The 25,143-nt window shown below is 45.7% G+C and overlaps 1 protein-coding gene across 1 annotated transcript in view; it reads right to left on the reverse strand.

Moving 5' to 3' along the window:
• The window catches only part of ADCY8 (adenylate cyclase 8), a 167,898-nt gene that overhangs the window by 96,962 nt on the left and 45,793 nt on the right, over window positions 1-25,143 (reverse strand). Inside the window, exons 2-3 of the mRNA XM_070748307.1 lie at window positions 9,870-10,019; window positions 4-134 (exon numbers count right to left, since the gene is read on the reverse strand). Of these exons, the coding sequence (XP_070604408.1) occupies window positions 4-134; window positions 9,870-10,019 (281 nt within the window). The remainder of the gene's footprint in view (window positions 1-3; window positions 135-9,869; window positions 10,020-25,143) is intronic.

Here is a 25,143-nt window from a genome sequence, read left to right on the forward strand (position 1 = left end):
CACCTGACGTTTTCATAACGGTGAATATAGATCTTATGGAACTGGTGTTGTAAATGTTCGTCCTCCACATTGCTCATGTCATTAATCATTTCTAGCACGACAAATCGAGGTAACACAGACAGAACCAGCCGCTCCTGAAACAACAAAGAAAAACAGAGAGAGGAGTTAACAGTCTCTGGATTTAATGAACCAATAAAATTTCAACCCACCAAAAACAAAGTAAACCCTTTCTGTATCTCTCCCCTTCTCCCCCCTCCTTTCTGTATCTAATAATAACATAGTATGCCAGTGGCCGGTCAGGGCCCAAAGAGTTGGCCTTCTCCAGGTTCCGTCAGCCAAGCAATGCCGTCTGACGGGATCTAGGGGAAGGGTCTTCTCTGGGGCCGCTCCGGCCCTTGGGAATCAACTCTCCCCAGGAGATTCGCATTGTTCCCTCTCTCCTGGCTTTTTGGAAGGCGTTAAAAACACACACATCTGGTGGCAGGCTTGAGGCCGTTGAGTGTGACACGCTGCTTCTGGCCGATGGCATGATTGTGATACGGATGAATGTGGTCGTATGGTTTTTAATACCTGGGTTATAGAAATTAGTTTTATAATTGGATGCGATAATGCTATATTATATTGTTCTCTTATATGCTGTAAGCCACCCTGAGTCTCCGGAGAGGGGTGGCCTAGGAGTCGAATGAATGAATGAATGAATGAATGAATGAATGAATGAATGTTAAAACTATACTGTTCAAAAAAAAAAGGGAACACTTAAACAACAGAATATAACTCCAAGTAAATCAAACTTCTGTGAAATCAAACTGTCCACTTAGGAAGCAACACTGATTGACAATCAATTTCATTTTGTTGTCAGCGACCAGTTAGATCCCACAGAGTGGGTCTTCTCCGGGTCCCGTCAACTAAACAATGTCGCTTGGCGGGACCCAGGGGAAGAGCCTTCTCTGTGGTGGCCCCGACCCTCTGGAACCAACTCCCCCCAGAGATTAGAATTGATCCCACCCTCCTTGCCTTTCGGAAGTTTCTTAAAACCCACCTCTGCCGCCAGGCATGGGGGAAATTGAGATACTCTTTTCCCCTAGGCCAGTGATGGCGAACCTATGACACGCGTGTCAGCACTGACACGCATAGCCATTTTCGGTGACACGCGGCCTCCGAGAAAAGGGGAGCTTTAGGGAGTGGCCAAGATGCAAATCTCCCCGCTTTCCAATTTCCCACCGACTGCAAGCATGTACAGCAGGGCCGCCGATAGGCCAGTACTACCGGGACTGGCGTCAGGGGCCCGGCCAAACTGAAAATTGGGGGGGGGGCGCCCGCCCCGGTTTTGGCCCGCCACCATGTGCCGGCCCCCTGGCACCCGCAGCAGTCATTGTGCCGCACCGTTTGCTGTAGCCTGCGCACGCCTGCGCCAGCGCACCCCAAAACGCCGCCCACCCCGCGCACCCTTTTCCAAGGGTGCGCACGAACCAACACCGTCCCCCCGCGCCTCTAGCCCCCTCGCGCCCCTGGCTACTCACCGCTGCCCCATGCCCGCCCGCCCGCCCGCTTCACCTCTCTTTCTCCTCCGCTGCAAGAGAGGCGCAGCAGGCATTCTCATAGCAGGGGCCGGCGAAGGCGATTTTCAGTGTCGGGCACGCGGCCCGGCACGCGCTCTCCCCATCGCCCTACCAGCCCGCCAGGAACATTCAAAGTAAGAAAAACCTTCGCTCTTACTTTGAATGTTCTGGCAGGGCTGGCAGGGCGATGGGGAGAGCGCGCGCCGGCCCACGCGCCCGACACTGAAAATCACTTTCGCCAGCCTCCGGAGAACGAAAGAGAGTGAGAGCGACAGAGCAAGATAGAGAGAAAGTGAGAAAGAGACAGAGGGGGGAGAGAAAGAGATAGCAAGAGAGAGAGAATGAGAGAGAGAAAGAGTGAGAGAAAGAAAATGAGAGAAAGAGTGTGAGAGAGAAAGCAAGAGAGAGAGAGAAAGAAAACAAGAGAGGGAAAGTGAGAAAAAGAGAGGGAGAGCAAGAGGGGTTATTAATTTGTAATAAAAAAAATCATGCCGGGCTCGCAAAAAAGAGAGTCCGAAAAAAGAACTGTGTGGACGTCGCGCTGTTTGCTTCCTCCTTTGGCGGCTCGTAACTAGATTTTTACAACCCCCTGCCCCCCTTGATAAGCTTTTTCTTGAATCTGACCAGTTTGGGGGGGGTCGCCCCCCCCAGGAAAGAGTTGCAGCAGGAAAGCAGCGCATATGAAAAGCGCGCTGCTTTCCCGGAAAGCCGGCTTTCCTGGCCGGCACAGGGCTTTCCCGGGCAGCTGGCTTGAGCCTTGTGCCGGTCAGCAAAGCCGGCTGCCCGCCGGAGACGTGGAGAGAAAGAAGGGAAAGCGAGGGAGGGAAAGGGGAGAGGAAAGAAGGAGGGAGGGAGGGAAAGAAGGGAGAGAAAAGTGAACGAGAGGGAGAGAGAAAGGGAGGAAGAGAGGAAGGAAGGAAGAGATAAATATAAAGGGAGAGAGGAAGAAAGAGAGGGAGAGGGAGGGGTAGAGGGGAAGGAAGGAAAAGAGAGAAAGAGAAAAAAGTGGAAGGAAGAGAGAAGGAAAGAAAGGAAGGGAGAGAGAAAGAGAGAGAGAGAGAAAATAGGAAGGAAGAGAGAGAGTGAGAGAGAGCAAGAAAGAAAGAGTGAGAGAGGAGAGAGGAAGGAAGAGAGTGAGAGAGAGTGAGAGTGTTTTTTTCTCAAGGTGACACACCAGCCGAATTATGCTCGTTTTTTTGGCGAATTTTGAAACACCAAGCTCAAAAGGTTGCCCATCACTGCCCTAGGCCTTTACAATTTTATGCATGGTATGTCTGTATGTATGTTGGTTTTACAATAGGGGAGCAGCGAGAAGGAAGGGATACCGCTGCTCCGCTGGACTACGGCGATAACATCAAAAATATAGGTGGTTTTGAACTAGTTTGAAGGCCAGTGTGCATGTCCGGGAAGCTGAAAGTTCCTTGTCTCGGTGTCCGGTTCCTGTGCGGCGTCCTCTCCTTGGTTTGGCCGTGGGAGAGCTGAGAGCTGGGAGCCCCGATCAGCTGGGGATCGGAAGATGGCGGCCGCCAGCGGGCACATTCGGTGAGCCGGGGTGCATATTCAGCGAGCCGGCGTGGATATTCAATGAGCCGGCGTGCATACTCGGTGGGCCGAAGGTTCTTCATCTTGATGCCCGATTCCTGTGCGGCGTCCTCCCCCTGTTTTTTGCTGTGGGAGAGCGGAGAGCTGAGAGCCCCGATCAGCTGGGGCTCGGAACATGGCGGCCGCTGTGGAGTGAGTGAACTGCCCCGCCTCCGAGTTCTCTCCCTGAGCTCCTCTCTCGCTCTGGGAATGTTCCCACGCCGAGATTGAGGCTGGGGGGACGAGTGAAGGAGTTTGGGGTGAGATTCGCGAATGAACAAGCTGGTGAGTCGGGTGAGCCGATCGAGTTGACTGTGTTGGAGGAGGACACTCTTGAGGACAATGCGACCAGCCAGGCAGACCGGGACGCTGAGCAGCTGTGCGGTGGGTGCGCTCGGCGCTGGAGGAGACCTGGCGGACGGAGAACTGACCATTGCAATAGGAGAGAGGAGACTGAAAGGAGACCAAGGGAGGAGGACTGGTAGAGCAAGGTCTGGTGGTGGGAGAGTTATACAGACATGGACGCCCCCTCCCTATTCTGGGGGGGGGAGAGAGAGAGATGCTGAATGATCCTTGACTTTTGAATAACCTCTGCCCCTGAGAACTTGGCACTTTGAGAAACTTGGCACTTTTGAGAAACTTGGCACTTTGAAAAACTTGGCACTTTGGAAAACTCGGCACTTTGGGAAACTCAGCACGTTGAGAACTTTAGCACTTTTATTAGTTGCTGCTGACCGGATTCCCTAAATGAATTGAATCATTCACTATTACCTATATTTGTATTTTCTGTATTTTATTGTTATTTTTATTCAGTTTTATATTTATAGGTTTTTTTTTTGTTTTTTTTTTTAAATTTGATAAATTTAGATATTTTTCTTATTGTATTTTAATAATCAAGTTAATCTATTTTAATTATTACTAATTTAATCTTAATATTATTGGGGGGTTTCTTAATGAATGGATGACTGGGGTGTATGTAATATTGTGCATAGGATGAATGATTGGTGTGACTGTGATGGTTGGAGTGGGTGGGGTTGTGGTATGCATGAGATGAATGAAAATAGTATGAACGACAGATTTGGCCCACCTGACGCTCGGGAGACAGGAGAGGAAGGGGCACTGATCTCTGGGGTGGCAGAGGGTCGGAATATTCCAGTGTTGCTGGGGAGAGGCAGATATGGCGGGGGCCACAGAGTTAGCCGTTCCAGGGGAACGGGGGATCGTTGCTTAATAACGATCCCTTGTTCTGGCTCTGTGAGCCCAATCTTGGGTACTGGTGATGAATGTAACTCTGGCCCTGGGCTCAGGTTGCTGCTACTCAATGCCAGGTTGGTGGTAAATAAAGCTCTCCTCATCCGGGATTTGATCCTGGATGAGGAGGCCGACCTGGCATGTATTACTGAAACCTGGCTGGGCCCAGAGGGGGGTGTTCCTCTCTCTGAAATTTGCCCAGCTGGGTTTCAGATATGGCATCAACCTCGACCCCAGAGAAGGGGGGGAGGAGTGGCTATTATAGCCAGGGAGAGCCTTTGCCTACGTAGACTCATTGCTCCGGAAATTGCGGGTTGCGAGTCTCTCTTGATGAAGTTGGACTTAGGGGTTCAGGTGGGCTTATTTCTCACGTACCTGCCTCCCAGCTGCGTGTCAAAAGCCCTGCCTGTGCTACTCGAGGAGGTAGCCGGGTTGGCGGTGGAGTTCCCCAGACTTATTGTCTTGGGGGACTTCAACCTGCCGTCACTCGGCGAAACCTCGGGGTTGGCACAGGAGTTCATGGCCACCATGACAGCCATGGACCTGACTCAAGTAGTACGAGGTCCGACTCATGAGGGGGGGCACGCACCTGACATGGTATTCCTTTCCGAGCAATTGAGCAATGGTCTGAGACTAAGGGGCTTAGAAGCAGTGCCTTTGTCATGGTCAGACCATTTTCTACTACGGCTTGACTTCCTGGCTCCAATCCTTCCCCGCAGGGAGGCGGAACCAATGAAGATGTTCCGCCCCAGACGCCTAATGGATCCAGAGGGTTTCCAGACGGCGCTTGGGGTTATTCCAGAGGCACTCATCCATAGTTCGGCGGAGTCTCTTGCGGAGGCCTGGAATACGGCTGCTGCGGAGGCTCTCGACCGGATTGCGCCTTTGCGACTTCTCCGTGGCGCTAGACCCCGTAGAGCCCCATGGTTCAACGAGGAGCTCCGGGAGTTGAAACGCCAAAAGAGACGTCTAGAGAAGCGATGGAGGAAGAGTAGGTCTGAATCTGATCGAACACTTGTAAGAGCTTTTATTAAGACTTACAAAGTGGCGCTCAAGGCGGCAAGATGCGCGTACCATGCCGCCTTGATTGCATCAGCGGAATCCCGCCCGGCCGCTCTGTTTAGGGTGACCCGCTCCCTTCTTAACCAGGGGGGAGTTGGGGAGCCCTTGCAGAGTAGTGCCGAGGAGTTTAACACGTTTTTCGCTGATAAAGTCGCTCAGATCCGGGCCGACCTCGACTCCAATTGTAAAACAGAGTCGACTGACAACGAGTCAGTCGAGGTGACTGGGGCACGTACTTGTCCACCTGTCTGGGAAGAGTTTGATCTGGTGACACCTGATGAAGTGGACAAGGCCATTGGAGCTGTGAGTTCCGCCACCTGTTTACTGGATCCGTGTCCCTCCTGGTTGGTCTTGGCCAGCAGGGAGGTGACACGGAGCTGGGCCCAGGAGATTACCAATGCTTCCTTGGGGAGGGGAGTTTTTCCATCACTCTATAAAGAAGCGCTTGTGCGCCCCCTCCTCAAGAAGCCCTCCCTGGACCCAGCAGTACTTAACAACTACCGTCCAGTCTCCAACCTTCCCTTCATGGGGAAGGTTGTCGAGAAGGTGGTGGCACTCCAGCTCCAGCGGTCCTTGGAAGAAGCCGATTATCTAGGTCCCCAGCAGTCGGGCTTCAGGCCCGGTTACAGCACGGAAACCGCTTTGGTCGCGTTGATGGATGATCTCTGGCGGGCCCGGGACAGGGGTTTATCCTCTGTCCTGGTGCTCCTCGATCTCTCAGCGGCTTTCAATACCATCGACCATGGTGTCCTTCTGCACCGGTTGGAGGGGCTGGCGGTGGGAGGCACTGTGCTTCAGTGGTTCTCCTCCTACCTCTCTGGCCGGTCGCAGTCGGTGTTAGTGGGGGGTCAGAGGTCGACTCCGAGGTCTCTCCCTTGTGGAGTACCCCAGGGGTCGGTCCTCTCCCCCTTGCTATTTAACATCTACATGAAACCGCTGGGTGAGATCATCCAAGGACATGGGGTGAGGTATCATCAATATGCCGATGATACCCAGCTTTACATCTCCACCCCATGCCCAGTCAACGAAGCGGTGGAAGTGATGTGCCGGTGCCTGGAGGCTGTTGGGGCCTGGATGGGTGTCAACAGACTCAAGCTCAACCCGGATAAGACGGAGTGGCTGTGGGTTTTGCCTCCCAAGGACAATCCCATCTGTTCGTCCATTACCCTGGGGGGGGAATCATTGACCCCCTCAGAGAGGGTCCGCAACTTGGGCATCCTCCTCGATCCACAGCTCACATTAGAGAACCACCTTTCAGCTGTGGCGAGGGGGGCGTTTGCCCAGGTTCGCCTGGTGCACCAGTTGCGGCCCTATCTGGACCGGGACTCATTACTCACAGTCACTCATGCCCTCATCACCTCGAGGTTCGACTACTGTAATGCTCTCTACATGGGGCTACCTTTGAAAAGTGTTCGGAAACTTCAGATCGTGCAGAATGCAGCTGCGAGAGCAGTCATGGGCTTACCCAGGTATGCCCATGTTTCACCATCACTCCGCAGTCTGCATTGGTTGCCGATCAGTTTCCGGTCACAATTCAAAGTGTTGGTTATGACCTTTAAAGCCCTTCATGGCACTGGACCAGAATATCTCCGAGACCGCCTTCTGCCGCACGAATCCCAGCGACCGATTCGGTCCCACAGAGTGGGCCTCCTCCGGGTCCCGTCAACTAAACAATGCCAGTTGGCGGGCCCCAGGGGGAGAGCCTTCTCTGTGGCGGCACCGGCCCTCTGGAACCAACTCCCCCCGGAGATCAGAACTGCCCCTACTCTTCCTGCCTTCCGTAAACTCCTCAAAACCCACCTTTGCCGTCAGGCATGGGGAAACTAAACATCTCCCCCTGGGCACGTTGAAGTTATATATGGTATGTCTGTATGTGTGTATGTTAGTACAGGGGATTTTCTTAAACTTATAATATTTTAATTAATTGGATTGTATTGGATTGTTTTTCACTTGTTGTGAGCCGCCCCGAGTCTTCGGAGAGGGGCGGCATACAAATCCAAATAATAAATAAATAAATAAATTGCCATATGCTGTTTACTACTGTTGTTATCCGCCCCGAGTCTATGGAGAGGGTCCGCATACAAATCCAATCCAATCCAATCAAATCAAATATTCAACTTTGTACAGGACAAAGTATTCAATGAGAATATTTCATTCATTCAGATCTAGGATGTGTTCTTTGAGTGTTCCCTTTATTTTTTTTGAGCAGTGTATTTTGTGTTGGTATCACCTTTGTCTGCTAGCTTAAAAAAACACACACTTAAGTGTTCTGTCTGGGTCCCCCCAGATGCCAACACCAACCAAAAAGAGTATCCAGACACACTGGTAAAAAGCAAAGGCAGTTTATATAATTCAAAGCAAACACAGGTAACAAAAACTGTTTTTACAGACAGGAACACTATGAAGCTTCACAGAGGTTTCACGAAGGCCAGGCAATAAAACAGGATTCTTGCTGGCAAAAACAACGCTGGAGATAATAAAACCCACGCCTCCCCCAAGTCTTCCAGACTTCTAGGCCACAAGCCAAGATCAGAGACGCCGAGAATCGAAGCAAGGTCACAGGACTCCTAGTTGATAACTCTCCACAAGACTGTAAGGGCGGGCCTGCCTTTTCAACCCTGCTGAGGAGACCCACACCCAAACCCAGCTGTTGCCAATTCAGGGATGGAAATACCTTTCTAATTGGCCCCGTCTTTGAGCTGCACATCGCTGCCTCATGTCTATTATAGCCTGTGCGTCTTCATCCAATGAATCCAGGCTACTAGCTGGGGAGAGCCCCCCCCACGGGGGTCTCAGGCTGCTCTCCTTCCTCCTCTTCCTGACGTTCCTCTCCCCCGTCTGCCTGGTCCTCCCCCTCCTGTTCACTGTCCTCCTCCTCTGGGCATGGATCCGGCAGAGATCCAGCCAGTCCCTGAGGAGCCTCAGACTGAATCACAACACTTAAGTACACACAATTTTGGAGGTTAGAACTCACTTCACACATCAAAGACTTTAGATCAAGATCCATTCTTTCATTTCCCAAAACTTTGCCCTGGAGTAGAAAATTTTATTTTACTTTATTTTTTTTGGTTGTTCCTTGGACCAGTGCTTATCATATATCTCATTCCACTGAAGGAGGAGAGAAATGAAACTTCCTGCACTCTGCCCAAATGTTTGAATATAAATAGTTATGGATGATCTCGCATTTTAGCTCAAAGCAAGATGACTCACACCTTTCTATCTGGAGGTTTTCAGCTAAATGAATGGCTCTGGCCACCGGTAAGCTCATAAAAGAACATTCAAGAAAAAGTACCTATTTTCTCCTTTGGTGCTTAAGAGTTTCCTCCTTTCTTAAAAGTCATTTATCACGGCACTAATAACCCTTTCTGTCTTCATTCCAAGTGCATTTAATGTATTGTTGCTAGATTCTTATTAAGCAAGGTGCTTATTTTAAGGCGAGAAAAAGCTAAGCTTCAAGTAAGTGTTTCCCCTCCCCCTAAGAACTGATGCTTTATAATCCTGAACTTGAATATTGGATGAAAATATTCAGTATTCTTAATTTTCTGCAAGAACAAAAATGCTGCCAGAAGTCTTACACTGTTGCAAAGCTTGTTGTGTGGTTCACCAGTGGCCTAGGGAGTTGGCAGCTGAGTCACACAGTGAGGAGGATGGGGAGGACTATGGGCCAGGCATGGGGTCTGGAGAAGGCACTTTGGCAGCCTTCTTCCAAAAAACTGTCTGTCTGTCTGTCTGTCTGTCTGTCTGTCTGTCTGTCTGTCTCTCTCTCTCTCTCTCTCTCTCTCTGTCTGTCTCTCTCTCTCTCTCTCTCTCTCTGTCTGTCTGTCTACCTACCTACCTATCTACCTACCCACCCTATCTATCTATCTATCTATCTATCTATCTATCTATCTATCTATCTATCTATCTATCTATCTCTACCTACCTACCTACCTACCTACCTACCTACACACCCACCCAACCCACCCTATCTCTCTCTCTCTCTCTACCTACCTACATGAGCCTACTACCCACCAGAAGTTGGGAAACAGGTTGTTTCCAGCCTTCAGACAGTCTCCGGGTGGCAGGGGAAGTTGTTTCAGTCCTCCCCAGGCATTGAGTTATGGGTGTGGGCACTCACACACTCGTGATAGTGTGCGCACACGCTCTTTCGGCACCCAAGGGAAAAAAGGTTCGCCATCACTGGTCTAGTTGATGGGACCTGGAGAAGGCCAACTCTGTGGGACCTAACTGGATGCGGAAGACGGTCCCGTTAAGTAATCTGGTCCGATGCCATGTAGGGCTGTGAATGAACATAATTCACAGCCGTTGAAATAAAAAGAGGGGTTTTAGGGACTACGTTTGTGCTTTATGATTTATTGGGAAGCCTTGATCAGAACAAAGCCACAGGCAGAATGGAGACATTTCCGCTTGACTTACCTGGCGCTGATTTTCGGTTTCCAGCCGCAGTCGAGCTTCTACACATCTTCGGGTCTCTAAGAAGGCTTGGCGTTGGGCTCGATCCGACAGGTAGCTAATGAAGATCCCAGCGGTATTCATGCACATAAATAAAACCGCCTGAGCTGCTGTCTGCAGGGGGCAACAAAAAAAATGATCACAAATGAAAGGTCTGTTTTCAAATTTAGTACCCCCCCCCTTCTTTTTATGATCTGAAATCCCTTTCTGTTGGGGTGACTGAACGGAGCCGAGCGCTTACTGGCTGGGTGCTGTTCTGTGCACAGCCCTCGGAGCGAAACTCCTGACTCAAAAATCCTTTATTTTATGAATACAGTGGTACCTCTACCTAAGAACGTCTCTACTTAAGAACATTTCTAGATAAGAACCGGATGTTCAAGATTTTTTTGCCTCTTCTTAAGAACCATTTTCTACTTAAGAAACTAAGCCCAGAAAAAATTCCCAGGAAATTTGAGAGTGGCACAAAGGCCCAGCCAGTTTCCTGCCATTCCCCCTGGGTTTCTCTCTCTAGCGCAGTGTATGGGAGGCAACCTTACGCCGGGTGTATGGGAGGTGTGTGCTCGTCCTCACCATCTCTTTTTTTTAAGCCTTTAGTTTTGGATTTTTTTGATTCCCCTCACCTCACCTTCCTCCCACCCAAATTCCAAGCTTTTATTTCTCCCCTAATGGGTTTGCATGCATTATTTACTTTTACATTGATTCCCATGGGAAAAATTGCTTTTTCTTAAGAACTTTTCTACTTAAGAACCTGGTCACGGAATGAATTAAGTTCTTAAGTAGAGGTACCACAGTACATCATAGAAACATAGAAACATAGAATACTGACGGCAGAAAAAGACCTCATGGTCCATCTAGTCTGCCCCTATACTATTTCCTGTATTTTATCTTACAATGGATATATGTTTATTCCAGGCATGTTTAAATTCAGTTACTGTGGATTTACCAACCACGTCTGCTGGAAGTTTGTTCCAAGGATCTACTACTCTTTCAGTGAAATAATATTTTCTCACGTTGCTTTTGATCTTTCCCCCAACTAACTTCAGATTGTGTCCCCTTGTTCTTGTGTTCACTTTCCTATTAAAAACACTTCCCTCCTGAACCTTATTTAACCCTTTAACATATTTAAATGTTTCGATCATGTTCCCCCTTTCCCTTCTGTCCTCCAGACTATACAGATTGAGTTCATTAAGTCTTTCCTGATACGTTTTATGCTTAAGACCTTCCACCATTCTTGTAGCCCGTCTTTGGACCTGTTCAATTTTGTCAATATCTTTTTGTAGGTGAGGTCTCCAGAACTGAACACAGTATTCCAAATGTGGTCTCACCAGCGCTCTATATAAGGGGATCACAATCTCCCTCTTCCTGCTTGTTATACCTCTAGCTATGCAGCCAAGCATCCTACTTTCTTTCCCTACCGCCTGACTGCACTGTTCACCCATTTTGAGACTGTCAGAAATCACTACCCCTAAATCCTTCTCTTCTGAAGTTTTTGCTAACACAGAACATCAAACTCTTCATTGATATAAGCACACATAATGAAAGCAGGTTTTAAAAGACTTGGAGAAGGGAGGATGCTGCAAAGGTTCTAACTATCAGGGATGGGTTCTAACTTACCTTGATGTTGGTTCACTTCCTCCTGCCCCACATGGGAACAGTACCAAAATTTAAAAAAATCATGAAACAAGATGGTAATGCATGCACAGGGCCAAAGACTTGGCTTCTGCGCATGCTTAGAAGAAAAAAACCCAGGGAAAATTTAATTTTTTAAAAAAATCAAAAAATAAGATGGCAATGCCCACAGACCAGCACCAACAGAACCAGTTTGGTGATGTCATTGCGACATCACCAGCAGCTTTCTACCAGTTCGGACGCATTGGTTCAAACTGGGAAGAACCTCCCTTGTTAACTATGAAAAATGGTCATAAGTCACATTTTTCAGGTCCGTGGTAACTTTGAACAGTCGCTAAATGAACTGTTGTATGTTGAGGACTATCTGATATCCTCCATTACCTACATATTCAGGCTATAGATAACTGAAATAATACCTAGGTGATCAACCATCTATCTTTAAACCAATGAGTTGAAATTGTTTTTACATCCCCCAAACTATACCATGTAGAGGAAGGTATAAGATGTAGCTTTCCCATGAATGAAAACTGTCACAGTTGGAGCAATTAGTTTCCAATCATTTCATGCTGTAATGTAGTCACATACCAGAATCCCATATAATTCAGGATTTGCAAACACAAACATGCTTTTTAATTGATCCCATTAACATCCCCAGATAACAATAGCAATAGCATTTAGACTTACATAGTGATTTTACAGCCCTCTCTAAGAGGTTTACAGAATCAATCTGGGTCCTCATTTTACCCACCTCGGAATGATGGAAGGCTGAGTCAACCTTGAGCCAGTGGTGAGATTTGAACTGCTGAACTACAGCTAGCAGTTAGCTGGAGTAGCCTGCAGTGCTGCATTCTAACCACTGTGCTACCCCGGCTTCATGAATCAACCAATGTACGAATCAACCAACTTCCTATGTTTAAATTCAGTTACTGTGGATTTACCAACCACGTCTGCTGGAAGTTTGTTCCAAGGATCTACTACTCTTTCAGTAAAATAATATTTTCTCATGTTGCCTTTGATCTTTCCCCCAACTAACTTCAGATTGTGTCCCCTTGTTCTTGTGTTCACTTTCCTATTAAAAACACTTCCCTCCTGAACCTTATTTCAGGAGGGAGTTCAGGGGGCAGTTCCAATCTCACCACCGGCTCAAGGTTGACTCAGCCTTCCATCCTTCGGAGGTGGGTAAAATGAGGACCCAGATTCTTGGAGGCAAGAGAAGATCACAGCTGCTCGCATTCCTTCATGAGATAAGAATTCTCCAGTTTCACAGACTTACTAATTACACCTTCCCAGCATTTTCAGCAGAGAAGACACTTTTTCTTCAAGGATTTTTAGCAGGGAAATAAGAGATGGCCTGCGTAACCTGGCTGAGACCTCAAATTTTCATCCGACTCCATTGCAAAATGTTATAACTTCACCCTTAAATATCTATAGAAAGTGGTCACGATTCCCTAGATTTAGCAGGCTACTTCCTTTTCAGTTCAAATCAATTTATTAGATTTGTATGCCGCCCCTCTCGGAAGACTTGGGGCGACTCACAACAATAATAAAAACAATATTCCAGTGAAAACAAATCTAATATTAAAAAGCACATAAAACCCTATCATATTTAAAAAAGCAAACAACATTTATTTATTTATTTATTACTTAGATTTGTATGCCGCCCCTCTCCGAAGAACATATATATACCCAAACATAAATATAAAAAAGCCTGGGGGAAAGGTGTCTCAACTCCCCCATGCCTGGCGGTATAGATGGGTCTTGAGTAATTTACAAAAGACAAGGAATGTGGGGGCAGTTTTAATCTCCGGGGGGAGTTGATTCCAGAGGGCCGGGGCTGCCACAGAGAAGGCTCTTCCCCTGGGGCCCGCCAAACAACATTGTTTGATCGACGGGACCCGGAGAAGGCCAACTCTGTGGGACCTTACAAGCATTCTTGTATTTCCCATACAAGCATTCTTGTCTCTTTCTTAATCTTCTAAAGCAGGCATCTAGCAAAGGTTCCAGATCTTCCTCCTCTACCTCTAAGTCAGACTCTACTGTCATTGGTATATCTGCCACCTCTGGTAGTCCTTGGATTCATCAAGGTCTATTTCTCCCTCACTCTCACTCTCTGCATCAGTTGGCAAAACCACTGGCCCAGGGTACCAAGATGGGCCTGGTTCATCCTCCTCAGAATCTATCATTACCAAAGTTGGTCGAGGACCACTCACAACATGAACATGCAAATTTTTTTTGACATACTGCCAGGATTGAATATTAGTATCAGTACCACTTTACAAAGCCCTACTAGTACATCCACACTTGGAATACTGGATCCATTTCTGGTCACCACAATATTTTAAAAAAAGGATATTGATAATCTGGAAAGGATGCAGAGAAGAGCCAAAAGACGGATCAGAGGGCGGAGACGCTAAAATATGCGAAGAACAGTTACAGGAAATGGGTATGACTTATCTAATGAAATCTAATTTAATGAAAAGAAGGACTAGAGCAGGGGTGGGTTCTAATGTGAAGAAGAAAAAAATCTGCAAAAAAATTTCCAAAGCATCCCCCAAATTGGCCCCCCAAAACATAGCGGCGTCCACGGACTGATACTCGGTAATGTCACCGGAGGTTTGCTACCAGTTCTACAGAACCAGTACGAACCAGGAGGAACCCACCTGACTAGGGGCAGCGAAGGGCTAGCAAAATTTTTACTACTGCACTGTGGGCGTGGCTTAGGCAGGACACCATGCATTTTCTTTCAACATTATTATTATTAACACTCTCGAAAATGTCCAGAGATACTTAACCAGAAGAGCCCTGCATTCCCCCTCCCGTAACAGAATACCGTACGAAACTAGACTTACAATCCTGGGCCCAGAAAGCTTAGAACTAAGATACCTTAAACATGATCTTAGTATTGCCCACAAGATTATATTCTGCAACGTCCTGCCTGTCAATGACTACTGCAGCTTCAACCACAACAACACAAGAGTCCACAACAGATTCAAGCTCAATATTAACTGCTCCAAACTTGACTGTAAAAAATATGACTTAAGCAATAGAGTGGTTGAAGCGTGGAACTCATTACCGGACTCTGTAGTATCATCCTGCGGAGAGGGGCGGCATACAAATCCAATAAATTATTATTATTATTATTATTATTATTATTATTATTATTATTATTATTACCCCCTAACCCCCAACATTTTACCCTTAGACTGTCCATGGTTGACCTCTCCAGATTCGTAAGAGGTCAGTAAGGGATGTGCATAAGTTCACTAGAGTGCCTTCCGCCCCCTGTCCTATTGTCTCTCCTATATCCCATATATCTTCTCTTCAATCCCTATATCGTTCTTCTATTCTCTCATCGATTTATTTTATCCTATATTCTCTCTTCTATTCTTTCTCTAATTTTATTTCCTCGAAGGTGTCCTCTATTACCTTCATTGCGTATTATTGTGTATTGGACAAAATAAATAAATAAAATAAAATAAAATATTTCAGTTCAAATTGGGAGCTCTAGGGTGAAGCACCATCTTCGCTACTCAAATGTCCGCTGAAAACCATTGGAATTGACAAAATTGTTATTGTTATTGTTATTGTGTAGGGGGTTGGACTAGAAGACCTCCAAGGTCCTTTCCATCTATGATGGAAAGGACCTATTCCATTCTATGATCTATGTACTAAATAAAAGTCAATATTTGGGCTACAAATAATTAGATCTGCTTGGTAAGAACAGCGGTAGAAACGTAACAATGGATTTTGATGAAAGGCCTTAAAATACAAAGTGCTGACTCTGCGTGGAGATAAAAAAAAGAGATAAGAAGCAGTTGGAAGCATTAAACTCTCGCTGAACCACAAATGTTTGCAAAGGATGAGTCACAGTACCCGAGTCAGGACTGATTGCAAACACAATTAGCCATTTTTTAATATATTTTTTATTTCATTTATTTTCACAGAACATCTTGTGACTCGCTTGGCAGTTTGGTGTAATATAGAGGGAGAGGGATCAGGAAAAACATACATCACACTCAGCGTGGCACTGTTGCTATTGCTGTTGGTTTATTTGGGGAAATAATGAAGACAGAATGAAATCATTTGGCAGGTTCGTTCTTAGGCTTCGTTGCTCAGTAGCTTTGTGGGAGAGGTTGGGTTGGTAATAAGGGTTGGGTTCTCTCTGGCTACACAAAAGTTCTCCAAAGCACTTAAACACGATCTAAGCATAGCCCATAAAATCATCTGCTGCAACATCCTTCCTGTCAACACCTACTTCAGCTTCAACCACAACAACACACAAGCACACGACATATACAAACTTAAAGTAAACCTCTTTAAAATCGACTGCAGGAAATATGACTTTAGTATCCGAGTAGTCCAGGTTTCTTTTCTTTCTCATTCATTGGCATCTCTGCATGACTCTTAAAGGAGCTACAACAGTTTCTCAGCAAGGCAGTTATGGAACTCCAGATCTGAGTCCTCCACCATGACGAACATGGAAGCTCCATGCCTCTTTAGCCAGAAACCCTCCTTTATATACAGACTGGATGTGGTCAACTGTTTCCCAGAGCTATGACTGACTAGACCTTCTTTCATAGACTTACTTTCTGAATTTTTTCCCATAAAGATATTCCTGTATACTTCTTGACCTTCTGGCTCGGGCATCTAAAAGGTGCTCCTGATCCCCAATGTCTACCTCCTCCTCTGACTCAGACCTTTCCATCATTGGGATTTCTACAGTCTCTTGAGGTTCCTCAGGTTCCAACTCTCACTCTCTGACTCAGTAGTTAAGAAAACTGGCTTAGGGTACCAAGACGGACCTGGTTCATCCTCCTCTGAATCTGTGACTAACTGACCCTGTCGTGGACCATTCACAACACTTTCCAAATCTGTTCTGGAGAACAGAAGGAACAGGGGGGACATGATCTAAACATTTAAATATGTTAAAGGGTTAAATAAGGTCCAGGAGGGAAGTGTTTTTAATAGGAAAGTGAACACAAGAACAAGGGGACACAATCTGATGTTAGTTGGGGGAAAGATCAAAAGCAACATGAGAAAATATTATTTTACTGAAAGAGTAGTAGATCCTTGGAACAAACTTCCAGCAGACATGGTTGGTCAATCCACAGTAACTGAATTTAAACATGCCTGGGATAAACATAGATCCATCCCAAGATAAATACAGAAAATAGTATAAGGGCAGACTAGATGGACCATGAGGTCTTTTTCTGCCGTCAGACTTCTATGTTTCTACCGTGTTTCCCCGAAAGTAAGACAGTGTCTTACTTTCTTTTTATCCCCAAAAGCCCCACTATGTCTTACTTTCAGGGTATGTCTTATATTGGAAAAAAATTGTCGAATTTTTTGTTTTAACCATAAAATTAACATTTATACGCGGTGACGTATGGAGGGGGGGCGGCGCGGAAGTGGGCAGGAGGTGGCGCTAATTAAGATCAGAGGGAGGTGGCAGACGCGGCGACGTATGGAGAGGGGAACGGCGCAGGCGTGGGCAGGAGGCGGCGCTCATTTGGATCAGACGGAGGCGGCAGACGCGGTGATGTATGGAGGGGGGCGGCGCGGAAGTGGGCAGGAGGCGGCGCTCATTAAAATCAGAGGGAGGTGGCAGACGCGGCGACGTATGGAGAGGGGGACGGCGTAGGCGTGGGCAGGAGGCGGCGCTCATTTGGATCAGACCGAGGCGGCAGACGCGGTGACGTATGGAGGGGGGCGGCGCGGAAGTGGGCAGGAGGCGGCGCTCATTAAAATCAGAGGGAGGTGGCAGACGTGGCGACGTATAGACAGGGGGACGCGCAGGCGTGGGCAGGAGGCGGAGCTCATTTGGATCAGACGGAGGCGGCAGACGCGGTGACGTATGGAGGGGGTGGCGCAGAAGTGGGCAGGAGGCAGCGCTCATTTGGATCAGACGGAGGCGGCAGACAGGGTGACGTATGGAGGGGGCGGCGCGGAAGTGCGCAGGAGGCGGCGCTCATTTGGATCAGACGGAGGCGGCAGACGCGGTGACGTATGGAGGGGGGGCGGCGCGGAAGTGGGCAGGAAGCGGCGCTCATTAAGATCAGAGGGAGGTGGCAGACGCAGCGACGTATGGAGAGGGGGACGGTGCGGACGTGGGCAGGAGGCGGCACGCAGCTAGATGAGAGGGAGGCGGCAATACCCCCGTGTTTCCCCGAAAGTAAGACATATGTCTTACTTTTGGGGTACAGCTTATATTAGCCGACCCCCCTGAAACCCCCGATACGTCTTACAATCGGGGGTGTCTTACTATCGGGGAAACAGGGTATGTTACTCTGTTAGAATGGTAAATTCAAGAGGAAAAGAATTTTGCAGGATCTGGCAAGGGCATCATGATAACAGTTTCTTCCGTTTTGTATTTGGGGTACACGTCAGCATTCGAGGGACATTGTTTGCACCAGAGTATCACATCAGACCTTTAATCACAGTTCCCCTTCCATCGAGATCATGATTCCCATTGTTCAGAGATGAAATAAAATTAGAAAGTATAATTTGTTTCCCAGAAGGGTGATGACGTGATCCAAAATGGGAATAAATTTTTAAACATGAGCAACTGAAAGCAGGCATACTTGGTGCAATCATATCAGTCTGGATTTCTAGCAACTAGAGCATCCCTTATGAAATCAGGTTGCAACGCCTTGGTCTCTTCAGCCTTGAAAGGCGGCGTTTAAGGGGTGACTTGATCGAAGTGTATAAAATCATGCATGGGATAGAAAAGGTGGATAGGGAAAAATTCTTTTCTCTATTATGCAATACCAGGACAAGGGGGCACTCCCTAAAGCTCATAGGTAAGAAAGTGAGGACAAATCAAGGGAAATATTTCTTCACCCAGAGGGTCGTTGGTTTATGGAATTCACTTCCAGAAGAGGTCGTGACAGTTGTCAGCCTGTATAGCTTCAAGGAAGGATTAGACAGATTCATGGATTCGTGGTTATTGAAACGGATGTCCATGTGCCGCTTCTATCTTGGTTGAGGCAGGCAGGATTCCCTTGGGTACCATTTGTTGGGGGTCAAGGGGAAGGGAGGGTCTTGCCTTCTCTTTCTGCTCAAGATCCCCATGTACAATTGGGGGGCCACTGTGTGACACAGAATGCTGGACTCGATGGGCTTTGGCCTGATTCAGCATGGCTCTTCTTATGTTCTTAACTGTCTGGAGAAGTTCTTGCATTTTTCATGGCAAGATTCCAGAAATAGTTTGCCATTGACTCTTTTCCAGCATTGAGAGAGATTATGTCTCTCTGTTTCTAGCCTGGTGTTCTGTCTAACACAGCAAATGAGCAGCAATTAACTTCCAATTAAGACGCGGACACTGGGTTTTGAAATGAAATAGACTATTGTACAATCAGGTTTGTTGAAAAACACAATTTAGAACAAAGGAATTTCTTTTGGATGCCAAAATTCAAAGCGAGTGGCAGAACTGATAAGCAAGGTTTCAAAACAAAGTTTCCAAAGCAAAATTACCCATGGACTTTTTAACACTATATTGTCCAGAACTTCAGAAATATAGGTTTGTGTGAAAGGCAGAAACTCCTAATGTGTACTTTTCAGGGTCAAATGTTGATTTTCTACAAAGGGAACCTCCCAATCTCCTCCCCTTTTATACACCCTGGGATTATAGACTGCACACAGCTGTGCTCAAGGCCTCCTTCTTAGTCTGCATAACTGCTCTTGCTTCCCCCGTATCCTTCTCACTCTTGCGTCCTCACCTCCTCTTCCTCATCAGACCCAGGCAAAGACCCAGTTGGGGATTGTATAGTCTCTGCAGGACCCTCACACTCTCCATCCTCCACACTGTCCGACTCCTCTAACAGCCACAGCAGGCCGACCATGCCCAGACAGATCCAGTTCATTTCTCTTGGTCTGTTATCAAAGGACCTGGCTGTGATCCAACCACGACACCTGGTACCTTATACCAAACTGTCTTTGAAAACAGGCATGGGATCCTCTAAAACCAGGAAGCTAGATGAAAACACAAAACATCTTATCTGATGGATAAATTGCGCTAAAACAGTAAATACCCTCGAAAATGTCCAGAGATACTTCACCAGAAGAGCTCTTCACTCCTCTACCCGTAACAGAACACCCTACGAAACTAGACTTACAATCCTGGGTCTAGAAAGCTTAGAACTAAGATGCCTCAAACATGATCTAAGTATTGCCCACAAGATCATATGCTGCAATGTCCTGCCTATGAAAGACTACTTCAGCTTCAACCACAACAACACAAGAGCCCACAACAGATTCAAGCTTAATATTAACCGCTCCAAACTTGACTGTAAAAAATACGACCTTAGTAATTGAGTTGTCGAAGCGTGGAATTCACTACCGGACTCTGTAGTATCATTCCCTAACCCCCAACACTTTACCCTTAGACTATCCACGGTTGACCTCACCAAGTTCCTAAGGGGCGTACATAAGTGCACTAGAGTGCCTACTATCCCCTAGAAACATAGAAACATAGAAACATAGAAGACTGACGGCAGAAAAAGACCCCATGGTCCATCTAGTCTGCCCTTTTACTATTTCCTGTATTTTATCTTACAATGGATATATGTTTATCCCAGGCATGTTTAAATTCGGTTACTGTGGATTTACCAACCACGTCTGCTGGAAGTTTGTTCCAAGGATCTACTACTCTTTCAGTAAAATAATACTTTCTCATGTTGCCTTTGATCTTTCCCCCAACTAACTTCAGATTGTGTCCCCTTGTTCTTGTGTTCACTTTCCTGTTAAAAACACTTCCCTCCTGAACCCTATTTAACCCTTTAACATATTTAAATGTTTCGATCATGTCCCCCCTTTTCCTTCTGTCTTCCAGACTATACAGATTGAGTTCATTAAGTCTTTCCTGATACGTTTTATACTTCAGACCTTCCACCATTCTTGTAGCCCGTCTTTGGACCCGTTCAATTTTGTCAATATCTTTTTGTAGGTGTCCTATTATCTCTCCTATATCTCTTCTATACCTATATCTTTTTCTGCTATTCTCTCATAGTTATATTTCACTCCTTTATTTTCTCCTCTATTCTCCCTTTAATACATTCTACAGGATTATATCCTCTATAACCCTCATTGTGTATTACTGTGTATTGAACTAACTAACTAACTAACTAACTAACTAACTAACTAACTAACTAACTAACTAAAAATAAATAAATAAATAAATAAATAAATATTTTTACAATCTGACCAATCAGGCATTTGCAGTAGGGATGTTCCCTCTGACCTTCCTGCCAATCAGCTTGAAGCTCTATTGGAAGAATTGGCACTAGGCTTATGGTTGGGGTTCACCACAACATATTAAGGGGTCGCAGCATTAAAATATATAATCAATTCTCTAGAATTTATGGCTATATACCTAAGAAATGCTAACAGTGAGATTAGATGTACATTATTGTTCTGATTTCTGGTAGAACTTTAGCTATTACAAATAACTGGTTGGGGGTCACAACAACATGAGGAACTGTATTAAGAGGTCGCCGCATTAGAAAGGTTGAGAACCACTGATTTAGCAGAAGCAGTATGACTGCTGACAGACAATTAGTCCACCAAAACTGTTAGAGCAGTTAGCTCATAAAGTAATTTTCTACACTCCACTCTTCTTTAAAGCCAGATGCCCACCAACAGGATAGAGAGTTTATTTATACTCATTAGCTGAATCTCCTTCACTCTGGGGAAAAGGCAGTCTTTCAAATAAAATGATGCTTTTCCCATTGATTGATTGATTGATTATGTGCCACCAAGACTCTTGCTATGCTAACAATGAAGGCAAATGCCGTATTTTACGGTGTATAAGATGCACCTTTTCCCTCCCTAAAAGAGGCTGATAATTAGGGTGTGTCTTATACTCTGAATGTAGCTTTATTTCCCCAGCCCTAACTAGCTGCTAACGATATTCCCAGCTCTTACCTTGCAGGCTCTTTCACTGTTTCTCTCTGTGAAGAATGTTTTCCAAACCCTAAGTCTTTGCCAGATTTTTTCCATTGCTCTACTTGCTCTGGCAGTTTCTTTCCAGTTGCTAATGATGTTCCCAGCTCTTACTGGCTTGCAAGCTCTTTCATTGTTACTCTCTCAGAATAATAATAAAAAAATAAGCCCTAAACCAGGGGATAATATAATGGGCTGAAGCTGACCAGACTAAGGATGCTAGCCAGATGAATTCCTGGTAAGCAGATTCTTTTCCCTATTTTCCTCCCAAAAAACTAAGGTGCGTCTAATAATCTGGTGCGTCTTATACTCCGAAAAATACGGTAAACAAACAAACAAACAGTCAAGAAACACTTGCTATATTCTGATTTTGTCTGCTTAATCTGAAATCTCACAACAGTGTCTTACTTTATATATACTTGCGGGACCGCCTCCTGCTGCATGAGTCCCAACGACCAGTCAGGTCCCACAGAGTCGGCCTTCTCCAGGTCCCGTCAACTAGATAATGTCGCTTGGTGGGGCCTACGGGAAGAGTCTTCTCTGTGGAGGCCCCGGCCCTCTGGAATCAGCTCCCCCCCCAGAGTTTTGTATTTCCCCCTCGCCTTCTGTAAGATCTTGAAAACCCATCTAGGCTTGGGTCACAAGACCCTAACTTCCAGTCGACGAATGGTATGCATGCTTATGGCTTGAATGTGAATGAATTCATTCCTCCACTCGAAACAGAATGCCCTACGAAGCTAGATTTACAATCCTGGCTCTTGAAAGCTTAGAACTATGATGCCTTAAACATGATCCAAGTATTGCCCACAAAATCATATGCTGCAACGTCCTGCCTGTCGGCGACTACTTCAGTTTCAACCACAACAACACAAGAGCACACAACAGATTCAAGCTTAATATTAACCGCTCCAAACTTGACTGTAAAAAATATGACTTTACTAATCGGGTTGGCGAAGAATGGAACTCCTTACCAGACTCTATAGTATCATCCCCTAATCCCAAACATTTTACCCTTACACTACCCACAGTTGACCTCTCCACTGATTAATTGTTCTATCAGGAAATTTCTTCTTAGTTCTAAATTGTTTCTCTCTTTGATTTACTGACCCCTTGCATCCTGGACACAAACTGTTTCAATTCCTACCCTCAAAACGTCGCTACAGAGCACTGCACACCAAGACAACTAGACACAAGAACAGGTTTTTCCCGAACGCCATCACTCTACTAAACAAATAATTCCCCCAACACTGTCAGACTTTATACTAAATCTGCACTTCTATTTCTACTAGTTTTTTTCTCATCATTCCTATCATCCTTTTCCTCCCACTTAGGACTGTATGACTGTAACCTGTTGCTTGTATCCTAAGATTTTTATTAATATTGATAGTTTCTTCATTGCTTATTGGACCCCTATGACAATCATTAAGTGTTGTACCACATGATTCTTGACAAATGTATCTTTTTCTTTTATGTACGCTGAGAGCATATGCACCAAAGACAAATTCCTTGTGTGTCCAATCACACTTGGCCAATAAAATTCTATTCTATTGTTCCCATTCATTGTTTTATGCTGATTTGCAAATAGATTGATTTGCTATTTAGTAAACAATTGAAAAGAGTGAAAATTGGGACAATTCAGTCAAAGGGGGATTCATCAGATGGATACTCCTATCACAATGCATTTTTCAAAACGATCACATTCGGGATGGGTAGCAATGGACAAGGAGCAATGGAGAGAAGCAACCTAAGGAGAAATTTCCTGACGGTGAGAACAATCAGTGGAATGGCTTGCCTTCAAAAGTTGTGGGTACTTCATCAATGGAGGTTTTTAAAGAAGAGATCTGTCTAAAATAGTATAGGTTTTCTGGCTTGAGCAGGGGATTGGATTAGAAGAACCACCAAAGTCCCTTCCAACTCTTGTTATTCTGCTTTTCTGAATTTACACAATTATAATCCCAACACATTAGTTAAGAGCCTCGGATTAGGTTAAGGTAGACTGGTGTACAAAAATGTTCCCCCCCCCACATACTTGCAAACAATTTCCATTTTAATTCATTATCATTTTATTATCGCAAGCCTACAGTATCTAACTCCGACTCGCTCCTGCCTTCCGGGATGTGGTGGGAATATTTCCATTCTCCCAAGTTCAACAAGCATCAAATTCATCAACTGAATGTTTCCTTATGGGATTTGGTCCCTTACGTATATAAAACAATTATTCCAGATGACTGTATGAAATAATTTGGCAAAGTGCTTTAGAGATTTGGGGGATTGAAACACACACACACACACACACAAAAGCCCTTTAATAGATCGGATGGAGCAGGTTGTAACAGTGGCACCGCTCCTGGGATTATTCTGTTATATCATGTTCCAGGTTTATACACCCCTTGTCATATCTAAAATGGGTTCGTCAGCTGTAAATCTCTCTGACATCTTTGCTCAGTCCCTCTTCCGTCAGCCCCAGCCTGAAAGTGCTCAAATAAATATTAACTTGCTCCTTTCCCTGCAATTTAGTGCTCTGACACATGTATGGGGTTATACAGGTGTTATAAATAGTTCTTTATGACAACATGTCTGAGATTCTGCTCTGCATGTATAAGAGAAGAAAGGCAGAAAGAGGGAAAACAGACTGAAAAAAACTCTGTAAAGTTGGCTTTTGGACAACTTGGTTCCATATTTTTAGAATGGAGTGGAGTGGAGTGGAGTTCAATGGAAAGGAATGGAATAGAATAAGGAAGGAGAATAGAATAGAATAGAATACGATAGGATAGGATAGAAAAGGGAAGAAGGAATGGAATGGAATAGAATAGAATAGAAATCTCCTGGGAGGAAATAGGGTCAGAAAAGATGGGGAGAAGCCTCCGCGAGGCCTCTCTAGGAATCTCCTGGGAGGAAACAGGGCCGGAAAAGGCAGGGGGAAGCCTCCGTGGGGCCTCTCTAGGAATCTCCTGGGAGGAAATAGGGCCAGAAAAGATGGGTAGAAGCCTCCCTGAGGCCTCTCTAGGAATCTTCTGGGAGGAAACAGGGCCGGAAAAGGCAGGGGGAAGCCTCCGTAGGAACTCTCTAGGAATCTCCTAGGAGGAAATAGGACCAGAAAAGATGGGGAGAAGCCTCCGCGGGGCCTCTCTAGGAATCTCCTGGGAGGAAACAAGGCCAGAAAAGGTGGGGGAAGCATCCGTGGGCCCTCTCTAGGAATCTCCTGGGAGGAAACAGGGCCTCCAACCTCCCTGTGGTTTCCCCAATTGCATGCATTATTTGCTTTTACATTAATTCGTATGGGAAAAATTGATTCTTCTTACAAACATAGAAACGTAGAAGACTGACGGCAGAAAAAGACCTCATGATCCATCTAGTCTGCCCTTATACTATTTTTTGTATTTTATCTTAGGATGGATATATGTTTATCCCAGGCATGTTTAAATTCAGTTACTGTGGATTTACCAACCACGTCTGCTGGAAGTTTGTTCCAAGGATCTACTACTCTTTCAGTAAAATAATATTTTCTCATGTTGCTTTTGATCTTTCCCCCAACTAACTTCAGATTGTGTCCCCTTGTTCTTGTGTTCACTTTCCTATTAAAAACACTTCCCTCCTGAACGTTATTTAACCCTTTAACATATTTAAACTTTTCTACTTAAGAACCTGGTCACGGAATGAATTAAGTTCG

The sequence above is a fragment of the Erythrolamprus reginae genome, chromosome 3 (assembly GCF_031021105.1).
Source record: "Erythrolamprus reginae isolate rEryReg1 chromosome 3, rEryReg1.hap1, whole genome shotgun sequence".
Classification (NCBI taxonomy): Eukaryota; Metazoa; Chordata; class Lepidosauria; order Squamata; family Dipsadidae; genus Erythrolamprus; species Erythrolamprus reginae.